This window comes from Salminus brasiliensis, chromosome 12 (genome assembly GCF_030463535.1).
Source record: "Salminus brasiliensis chromosome 12, fSalBra1.hap2, whole genome shotgun sequence".
Taxonomy (NCBI): Eukaryota; Metazoa; Chordata; class Actinopteri; order Characiformes; family Bryconidae; genus Salminus; species Salminus brasiliensis.
In genome coordinates this window covers 36452660-36464365 of record NC_132889.1, presented here as the reverse complement: position 1 = coordinate 36464365, position 11706 = coordinate 36452660, and the positions used below count along the sequence as shown (strand labels likewise).

Genomic DNA, 11706 nt, shown 5'->3' with positions numbered 1-11706 from the left:
GCCGATACGCAAAGTTCATGTATCGTATCAGTATCAGAACTGAAAAAGATGGATCGGTGCATCCCTAGTATGGGTTATAATAACTGTAGCATTATTGAATACAATGAATATAACAAGCGACTGCTGAGCTGCATCATTTACAAAGGAAGCAAAGCAAACCAAAAGCATCCCCACATCCTCCTCATTTCACACCTTTAATTCCGTTTCCGTAGAAGCCGCCCAGGCCGTACTTGCTGCCGTCCTTCCCTCCTGTGAAAGAGAACGCGTTCGCAGAGTAAATTCATACGTCCTTATTCAGCCCTACAGCTTCAATCAGCCAGAAAGCCAAGCTGGTGGCTCAAAGAGGAGGTAGAAGTCTCACCTGCGTAGGCACCCTGACCTCCGGCCCCCAGGGCTGCCCCGTAGCCTGCACACGGACGATTATCGATAAGTATATTCAAAACATATCGATTTAAAAATTCCACCTGAACACCTAAACAATGCTTTCCGCACCTTAAAAACTACGCCATTGACGTATGTGAGTGCAAAGTACCTGATAATATAATAGTAATATAATCACTGCTATACCACACCATGATTATTATATTATGAATATTCTGACTACAGGAGGATGGTTCTGGCCCCCCTTGTAAGCCTTGGTTCCTCCTAAGGTTTCCTCCTCCAGCTCTGAGGGAGTTTTTCCTTGCCACTGTGGTCTTTGGCTGCTCACTGGGGGTCTTAGCTTTTTCATGTTTTCTATTGTTGTTGATTTCTTGTCTTTTTACTTATCACTGATTGTGAGAACACCAGTTGTAAAAGCGTTACACAAATAGATTCGACACCCTCATAACTACATTACTCCAGTAATGGGGCAGTGGTGGCTCAGCGGTTAGAGCTCTGGGCTGTGGGTTCGATACCCGTGCTCAGCAAGCTGCCACTAATGGGCCCTAGAGCAAGGCCCTTCACTCTCTCTCTGTGCTCCCCGTGAACTGGAGTTGGCTGCCCGCCGCCCTGTGTGTGTGTGTGTGTGCTCACTGCCGTTAGTTCACTAGTGTGTGTGTGTGTGTGTGTGTGTAACAATAATTAATTATAGAAAAATAAATTCAAGGTTCAGGAGGTTCAATTAGTCTAGAAACTAAACATTTCTCAATTTTGTTTGCTAACTGGTACTGCCAATTAACCCACTCCCCCCAAGCACTCACAATGCTCCCACTATATGTAGCATATCTAATACACGCAAAGCCAGCCACCCCCCCAGCCATCGAAGACAGCCGACACACTCTACCGCAGCAGGCGGCTGAAGAGGGGCGAGAGCGCCACCTACCCAACTACCCAGCTCTCTCTGACTCTGGCCGTTGATGGCTCGGGATTTGAACTCACAACCCCCAGGCTGTAGATGCAGCGCATTAGACCTCACCAAGAACTCACCAATTGTTCCCAAGAAGCAATTTCTACAATCCACGTCTTTACAGAACCAAAATTGGCTCTTCTATTCCACCAGTCAGAGTTTACTTTGAGTGTCCTAAGAGTGTACGATGGTCTATGCACTAATAATCTACATTTATGTCCACATGCACGTGTGTGTGTGTGTTTATACCTGCTGGCTGTGCTCCATAAGCTCCTCCATCCTCTGCAAAGCAATCAAAATACACAGCTTACATTTACAGCATCACTCAGAGTGACTCATTCAGTAATTGGCTTTCTACTAGATATTGGAGAAGCATTGCTGTGAGAATTTCATTGCATTCAGCAACAAGAGTGTTAATGAGGTCAGAATGTTGGACGATCACCACCCTGCAACCACCTCATCATCCCCAACTCCAAATGTATTGGATGGAGCAGCACCATATAGCCTTCATGCTCCACTGCTCCACACCTCAAATGCTGGGGGGGGGCTTTACACCCTTCTAGCCCACAGCTGGCATTAGGTGGCATGGTGCCAATAGGCCCTATTGGCGGTACTTCTCTACTAGACAAGCTGTGTATGTGTTTGCAATGGGTGCAACGTTGCAAAGTAGCTGAACCCATTCATTAGATGGGGTGTCCACAAACATTTGGACATATAGTCATATGAATGTACTTTGTTTCTATATACAGGAGAAGGTTTGGTAATATATATATATATATCATTCACAGTTATCGACTTACCGTATGCTAATTTGCCTCCATCAGTTCCCATGCTGAGCTGCTGAGGTCCATATCCATAGCCAGTGTCACCTGGGGAGAGACACATTCAGTGCGGAAACAGATGGTTTCATCACCCATAATATTCCGTAACATTTACTGGTTCAACCTCCCGCACTCATTCTCTGTAACTGACCTTCCAGTCCTGCAGGAACGACTCCTGCTCCATTGTATGGAAACTGACCCATTCCCCCACCTGGTCCAGAAAGAGACATCCAATTAAAAGCAGCCCAAGATCGGAAAAATTCACAACCTCATCCACAGAGTCTTATTATGAACTGTACAATACTGTAGCTGAGCAGATTTACCAGTCACAGGCTCCAGGACTCCACCATTACCACCTTAAAAAATAAAGAAAGAGGGGCTGTAGTCATGGTGCCAGTTCAATTCTTCTAAACCAATGTCCAGCTAATGTCCAACCCTTATCCATCCCACCTGATCCAGCCAATAACTGCTTGCAGAAGCTCCTGATCGGTTAATTGTGGGGGGTTGGAGATGTGGGTTGGAGGAGAACCTGCAGGAAGGTAGCTCTCCAGTAGCAGGGCTGGAGACCACTGCTGTCCAGTACTCAAAGGACCCCAGCCATTTCTATACGTCTACAGCTATATGTGCCATTGATTTATCTACACATGACTTTACTATCATTTACATTTTTTGCAGAATATTTACTTCATAATTCATCCCTCAATTTTTTAAGACATCCACACCCATCCATCTCCTGATTTTGCGATTCAGACTTGTATTAAATAGATTTTCCACCCTTTAGAATTAATAGCAGGACCCACAATAACACAAACACCCAAACATCCACATGCAGTACCATAGCAACCACTTGGCAACACCATAGCATCCACCAGTTAAACTATTGCAACCACCTATGATACAATAGCATATGCCTAACAACCACCTAGCAACCACATAGCAACCACCTGAATTATAGGCAAAGAAAACACCCTAGTTTCACTGTAGTGACCACACTGCAATACCCTAGCAACCGCATGAAAGTGGGAACCTCTTAAGCAGCGTAGTTTTCTGGTTTTATTATGGTAATCAATTTGTTGATATTACCGGTTGGTGCAGTATAGGGGGTAAGTAGTCCCTGTTGCAGGCTAGGGTTCAGATTATCAGCATTATGGCAGGAATACAGGTCTTTGGCCACTGGACTGATTGGACTGATTGGACTGATTGGGTCTACGATTGACCTCTCTGATTTGCTTAATTAATACACCTTTCTGGACGTGTAAGATAACGCACAGGTGAGTGGAGCTCTACCATCAGAAATGAGAGCCACTAGTGCGCCCTGCTCTCTCCATCAAAGCTCCACTGTCGCAGTCCGTTCACGTTGAGTCAAATCCACAAGCAAATTGTCATGGGTTCGAGCCGCAGGGGATTTGCATCAACATTTGAATTGCACATGCACACAAAGACACACCTTACAACCAGATCCGCACGCATAGCTCCATCACACACACACACACACACAGGTGTGTATTTACCCAGAGTGGCATCAGGTCCCAAGCCTGCCGTCTGTCCCACGTAAGGAGCGCCTCCATAGCCACCTGTTTTGCCTTGAGGGCCGAGTCCTGCAGACACCACAGGCTGGCCTCCAGCAGCACCGAGCACAGAACCAGGAGCGACGCCCCCTACAGATAAGAAACAGCTACTGTATTAGAGAGCGTAGACAGGGAGTTCACTTTAGAGCATTTCTATTGGTCCAAAATCTACTTCAGAGAAGGCCCTGTAATGTCCTATGCTGTACCCCGATCAGCTATAACATTAAAACCAACTGACTAATACTGCGCAAGATCTCTTATGTGCCATCAAAATAGCTCTGGCCTGTTGAGGCATCAGACTCCAGGTCAAGACCTCTGAAGGTGTCCTGTGGTATCTGGCCCTGGGACTAACGTAAGTAGATCCCATAAGTCCTGTAAGTTGTGATATGGGGCCTCCATGAGCATCAGCCTTGGGTGCCCACTGACCACTGACCACTGACCACTAGTACCAAAGCTTACCTGAAAAAACCCACAAGACCTGCCTGATGCTTGGGAGATGTTCTGACCCAGTCTCAGATTCCTACGTTTGCCCATTTGTCCTGCTTCAACACCTCCATCACCTTCAAGAACTGACTAGAACCACTGGAACCAGATCATCAATGTTGTGGTTTTAATGTTATGGCTCATCAGGGATGGGACCATGTGACAGAAGGATTAATGGTTTGATTGGTCGATTAATTGCACAATAGCCTATATAAAACAATCATTAGCAGCATTTGATGGAAAAAAACAAGCTTTCTGGCCTGACAGATTCACGCCTGCCCTCTTACCATACTTCGCAGACTTGGCATCTGTGCCAAGGCCAGTGCTTAGTCCCAGTGTTGGAGCTCCAAAGCCTCCAGCTCCCAGACCTGAAGTACAGGGGGCCCTACATTACTAAAGAGTTCGCAAATGCGTGTGCTATAGGTATAAGTAGGTAGCTAATGGTGTAGCATAGTGGGTAATAACACTGCCCTTCACATGGCATGACCAGGGTTCAATTCCCTAGCCAGGCAAGCACACCACACTACACCAGCAGGGCTACATTCACACAGGAGGTGAACTGGCCCAAATCCGATTATTCTCACCATTCTCCAGCCAATGATGTCCCTCCTTCCGGGGGTAAGCCGGATCTGCAGGGGTCCTTATGTTGCAAGACGGGGCCTACACTGATTGAGTTTTAACTAGCTAACATCGCTCCCGTCTCGTTATTGGACGAGATTAGACTTAGGCTTTACCGCTCTCATGTCTCCAGGGTCTTCTGGTAGATCTGAAAATGCTGTCACTGCCATTAGATAACACATCTGTGTCACATATGACAGAGGTCAGAGGTCAGATTTGGGTCACGTTTACCTGCTGTGTGAATGTAGCCTAAGATACTTCAGTGTGGTCAGTGGCCAGGCTGGTCTAATCCGCAGTAAGGTATAGAAACTAACCCATTAAGGATGTAACTGAGCAGATGTCATTATCTACACACACACACACACACACACATCAATGCAACGAGGCCTACACAAGGCCTACATGAGTGCTCACTTAGACTCAGCTCTTACCAGCCTTGCTTCCCAGCCCAGCGGCATCGCCTAGCGTTGCTGGATAGCCAAGCTCTGTAACATAATTATAATTCTCACTGGATTATAATTATGCTGATGTGTTAGTACAGCGAGACTGTGATAAAAAAAAGGCGTGGTCAAACTCACCAGCTCCATAGCCACCATCATATCCATTAATGCCATACACATTGCCGTAGCCTGAGGAGATTTGGGGGAGGGGGGGGGGGGTTACTGTGTTTCAAGCTTAATGTAAACAGAACGACATGATGTTGCATGAGAACCGTGTCTGTGCGCCCTCTGTGCCCTGGTTAGGCTGGTTAAAAACCGAGATGGGGGGAGAGAGTGATAGCAGGGCTTGTGAGTGGCCTCTTGCACACCGATGCAAACACATGCACTCTGATATCGGATAACGGCTAGCAGTGCATTAGCAGAAGACTGTGCCCTCAGCTGTTCCAGCATGAGGCAGCAAGAAGGACTGCAGGGTCCTCTCAGCCCGGCGTAGAAGACAATGCCACACTTCAGCAGGAGATTAAGTCTAAAGTCAGGCCTGCGTGACGTGACTCCTACGGTTCACACTTCAGTCTCAGGAACGCGAAGGGGAGCTCAAAAGTGAGCGGAGGTGTCAGATTAGTCATTGTTTCCAGAAGGTTGTTTTGATGAGGCCGGTTAACCACTAAATCACCCGGAAATGTCACATTATCAGTAAAAGCTGACAAACCACACACAGCACATCTAGCCTTAAGCAGAGCTTTGGAGCTCAGTTCCTATTGATTCGAAGAAGCATGAGTATAATTAATGTGCAATATTTATTATATTTATATATCCATATTTATTTATTTATTTATTTATTTAGTTCAATTCAGTAATCCAGTACTAATAAACAGTAATTCAGCCTTTCTTAACAACAAAAAAAAAACATATGCTATTTGTATTAGGCACAAAAAAGTGTTTTTCTAAAATATACAGCCATTAGTAAGTATCATTTTTGTAAAATGATATGAGACAATATTATTTCTTAACTCTTAATTTTATGTTATTTTTTATTTTATCTTAACTTAATGTTCAACTGCAAGGAACGGCAGAAATGTGCCTGGGCCGAACAGCAGATCTTGTGCATGTGCATGTTTATTACATTACATTGTTATTGTTTTTTACTTGTATTATTTATTTTGTGTATATATTGGTAATTTATCTGTGTTTTGCAGCAGTGCAGTGCAGTGAAGTGCAGTGTCTTGCTATCCCTTTTCTGCTGTGACACTGAGAATTTCCCCACTGTGAGACTAATAAAGTATTATCTTATCTTATTTTCTTATCATATTCAAAAATATTGTATAGTATTTTTCTCCATTAATATTCATTTATTCAATATTTGGTAAAAAAAAAAAAAAAAGTCTGATTTAGAAGTAAAAGTGATTTACTTTTAATTTACACATTTTATTAAATTTTTTCTTTGTAGCCTTCAATATTCTATATAACCTCAACCGCGCGTGTGTGTGTGTAATACAAACATTTGTGGGCCTCCAAACACATTCAATTAGTAAAATGAAATTTTCCATTTGCACATTATTTACAATAATTAAACCCAGAAAAGGTTTCATGCTCCAAAAATCGTTTATAAAAATTATTAAAAATGATTAAAATATAATATAAATATATAATATAAATAAATTTTCTGTATTTTTAAACTTTAAAACAGGGCAGTAAGAGTTAAAGAATAGTATACACTTTTAAATCATGTAATTAGTACCTGGCTAGTTCCACATGTCCATACTGACCAACATGAGACTCTAAAATATCACTAAATAAATGTATTGTTTTTAATCAAGCTTGTATTATTATTATTATTATTATTATTATTATTATTATTATATAGGATTAAATATGTGCCTCTGTTTACATAAGATATATTTATTGTTTTTTTTTTATTTATGTAAAGAAAAATTATATGATTTGTGTGTGTCTCTGAATTTAACTTACCACCCCATTGCACTTACTTGTTTTGTCTATAGCAGAAATAATGTATAGCTGAGTTGGAAAATGATGTTGTTGTTTTTCTTGGAAGGATGAACATATCTTTAATAATGTAGATTTTCTTTTTATTGCAATGTAGAAACGGCACCTATTTCCCTCAACAATGCTTTAGAATTTAGAGGACGTGACTTATTTACACTAAAGAATTGAATTAAGCAACTGTATCGGGGTGCCCAAATATATAACTGTATAACTGTACATGTGTGAAAATTCTGTTTTAGATTTATTTTTAGATTTTAGATTTTTTCAATTTTGAGATTATAGAATATAGTGTAGCACAGTGTTGGAGACAAAAAATGTAAATGGGCATAATGCGATGGGGAGAAATAACAAGATATATAATGGTTGGTGTGGTGCAACAGATAACATCACTACCTGCCAGTGAGCTACCACACCACGTGGGAGACTTCGATTCCCGGTCTGGGTGACTATGCTGCGCTACACCAATAAGAGTCCTTGGGCAAGACTCCTAACACTACATTGGCCCACTCTTGTAAGTTGCTCTGGATAAAAGCTTTAGCTAAATGCCATAAATGTAAATGTAATAGAAATATAATGAAAACAGCCCTACCGGTCTGTTTGCCCACTCTACCAGCTGGATAAACACCTGGACCAAGACCTGAAACAGAGGACAAACCAGCCTTTCCTCACTCCAGCAAACACAACAGATTATGGTAGAACTACAGAACTCTGTTCTCTCAGCAGTGAGTGTCTACCTGTAATTAACTCTATATAACATTAGAATAAAGCCAAATAGACATAAAGTCTGTGGTCAGTGAGAGTGTCTACCTGAAATTAACTCTATATAACATTAGAATAAACCCAAATAAACATCATAGTCAGTGGTCAGTGAGAGTGTCTACCTGTAATTAACTCTATATAACATTAGAATAAACCCAAATAACATCATAGTCAGTGATCAGGTAAAATCATGACCTTGGAAGTTTCATACCTGCTCCATAGCCATTAGTTAGCCCTGCTCCAGGATAGCTTCCTGCACCAAGACTGTATCCTATCAAAAACAAGCACAGTCACGTTTCAACACAGCCGACCTGCCTTTACTCCCATCAGCCAGAAAACTGTGGAGCACAAACATCATGGTATTGTTTAGCTAATAAAACCACAAAGGAGTTTATAATACAAATAATCAGCACATAACCCACCCTAACCCTAACTACCCTACACCCACCCTAACCTTAACTACCCTACACATAACCTACCCTGTCCTTAACCACCCTAACCTTAACCACCCTAAACCCACCCTATCCTTAACCACCCTACACATAACCTACCCTACACCCACCCTAACCTTAACCACCCTACACATAACCTACCCTACACCCACCCTAACCTTAACTATCCTACACATAACCTACCCTACACCCACCCTAACCTTAACCACCCTACACATAACCTACCCTACACCCACCCTAACCTTAACTACCCTACACATAACCTACCCTACACCCACCATAACCTTACCTACCCTACACATAACCTACCCTACACCCACCCTAACCCTAACTACCCTACACATAACCTACCCTATCCTTAACCACCCTAACCTTAACCACCTTACACCCACCCTATCCTTAACCACCCTACACATAACCTACCTTACACCCACCCTAACCTTAACTACCCTACACATAACCTACCCTACACCCACCCTAACCTTAACCACCCTACACATAACCTACCCTACACCCACCCTAACCTTAACTACCCTACACCCACCCTAACCCTAACAACCCTACACATAACCTACCATACACCCACCCCTAACCTTAACTACCCTACACCCACCCTAACCCTAACTACCCTACACCCACCCTAACCTTAACAACCCTACACATAACCTACCCTACACCCACCCTAACCTTAACTACCCTACACATAACCTACCCTACACCCACCCTAACCTTAACTACCCTACACATAACCTACCCTACACCCACCCTAATCTTAACCACCCTACACATAACCTACCCTAAACCTACCATAACCTTAACTACCCTACACATAACCTACCCTACACCCACCCTAACCTTAACTACCCTACACATAACCTATGACATATACTATTGTCCAGATCGTACTCTGTGGCTTTATTAACTGAACTTTACCCAGATATTATACACATCATTAAACAGCATGGTAGAAGAGCCTGTGGGGTAGAAGAGCCTGTGGGGCAGAAGAGCCTGTGGGGCAGAAGAGCCTGTGGGGCAAAAAATCTCATACATGACAAACCAAAGATACTGTGACAATAGCCAGAAAGATGGGGCAGTGATCCAGGGAGGAGGGGGTGAACTAAAAGGCTTCAAGCGCAGACGGAATCGTGTTCAGCAGCACTCCAACTTACAACAGGGAGAAAAGGCAGAAACGGGGAGGAGAAAAGCAGGTGTGTTTCGCATGTCTTAATCAGGGAAGGTGCACGGAGGAGTGTGTGTCCAAGCCATAATGCAGCAGCAGTGGGTCCTGAGTGAAGAGTGGATTTTTACAGACCTAAATCCTTCACTGTGTCGTCAGAGAAACGCTGACCAGCACAGTCCGATTTAGGAAGTTAAAAATACCACCCTGTGGTGGGCATGCATTTGACCGATCGGCCTGTGACACACTTAATAGAGGTTTACCAGTCTTGGACAGTTTGGTGCCCTTTCTGCGGGACAGGGGTCCTCCTGTGCCATATGAATCAATGGTCAGGTCAACATTACAACACCACCAACACAAACCACACTTTATCTGAGGTTATGTGCTACACATTACATCGCCCTGCGTATCTGAAGTTCTTCATAGTATGATAGACTTCTCAAATAACCGATACCCTAAAGAGTTCAACACATGAGCTCCAAAATACAGTCCTGGAAACCCCATGTTTTCCATACTGTTGTGTTTCCCTTGCTGTAACAGGGGGTATAGAGAACGTATTGCACTGCTACGTCCGATAATGAAGTACTCCAGTGTAGGTAGAAGTACCAAAGTACCAGTAAAAGTACCTCCGAGCCATCACAGCACCGGTTATCGCTGTTTCTACACAGCTCCATTCACAATGGCTGTTCCTTTTAAATGATAATTAACCACTGTTCACCCCGCCCACCTCCAATTTCTTATATCCAACTCCCTGCCCCTTTCCGTTCCTCCTCTCTCTGGCTACACAAGTTCTTCTAAGACTTTTAAGTTTCATCTCATTTGTCCCTGTGTTCACTAGCTAAATTACCATTTACTTCACCTTGAGTTCACATCTCTACTTTGCTCTCCCACACCACATCTACAAACTTACATCACCTCTCTAGCTCCCTATTTCTCTTGCTAGCTTTCTCACCCTCACCTGTTGTGAGCCCCCAATTTTGACCCATGGCTGCCTTTTGAAAATGGGTGTGGCTCCTCAGAAGGGGGGCGTCAATGTTACGTCAATGTGCCTGTATGTGTTTGTCATATGAAGCCAAGCCAAATCTAAATGGTGCACTGAATGATCAGTTTTCTGATCTAGGCAACCCACAAGAACTGACAGGATGTGGTGTGGTAGATACTCTAAATCTGGGCTTAAGGCTTGTTAGAGAAGGGAAACTATAACATATGCAGTGCATGGGCTCTTCAGGACTGTGGCTCTACAAGGTTCTGCTTTCTCATACACATGCACATTTCAAGAGACATCTTTACCTTTACCACCTTGTCCATTTACTCCTGCTGGCCCTGGTCCATAACCTACAAAGCACAGCACTCGTGACTGACCACTGCAAGATCAACTGATCAATTTCCTTAACACTGCAATCGATCTAGACCGGTCTATCCAATATTACTTGCTTCTTCACTGCAGGATGCAAAGATATAACAACGGTAGACTAGCATCGCTGCAGGCTCTACTGCTGTCAATACACGCTACAGTATTGATCACTCAAAACTGACCACTCGGCAGAAACACAAGGCTCAATTGACAAGGCTGTGGTGCTTTACCGTTGCTTATAACTCCAGCTCCATTAGGCACTCCCGCTCCTGGGCCGTAGCCTACGGCACACATCTTTAGTTAACTGCACAATGCATCACTTAAGCAGCACTTTCACTTTCATTTTCACAAAAAAATGACAATAATGAGCACACACATGCTGGTTTACCATTAGCTTTAGCTGCCTTTCCATTAACCACTCCAGCTCCAGAGCCGTACCCTAATAGAGACCACAATATGGGTTTAACTTCAACTACAGGAGATATTGTGATATTATAACAGTGCAGAAAGACCAAAAGGCTGCAATTTACCTCCCTGTCCATTGGGACCCAGTGGTGCTGGGGCGTAACCTACAGACCAAGACAGCAGGTACCAGATACAAGCATTTCTATGAATATTTTCCCTATTCTGATTTCTCATAATTCTACTTTTCGGACTTATCATAAAGACAAAACCTCCAACATTCAGCTCATTAAGATATAAG

The 11706-nt window shown here is 43.3% G+C and overlaps 1 protein-coding gene across 1 annotated transcript; it reads right to left on the bottom strand.

Moving 5' to 3' along the window:
* Positions 1-169: 169 nt before the first annotated feature.
* Positions 170-11297, bottom strand: LOC140573604 (uncharacterized). The gene is made up of 13 exons (XM_072693042.1): positions 11234-11297; positions 8232-8291; positions 7851-7898; positions 5396-5446; positions 5249-5302; positions 4487-4567; positions 3660-3806; positions 2472-2504; positions 2300-2359; positions 2128-2196; positions 1577-1609; positions 362-406; positions 170-249 (listed from the first exon to the last, which is right to left on the bottom strand). The coding sequence occupies exons 1-13, from the start codon at positions 11295-11297 to the stop codon at positions 182-184; spliced, it is 813 nt and encodes a 270-aa protein (XP_072549143.1). The 3' UTR covers positions 170-181.
* Positions 11298-11706: the final 409 nt, after the last annotated feature.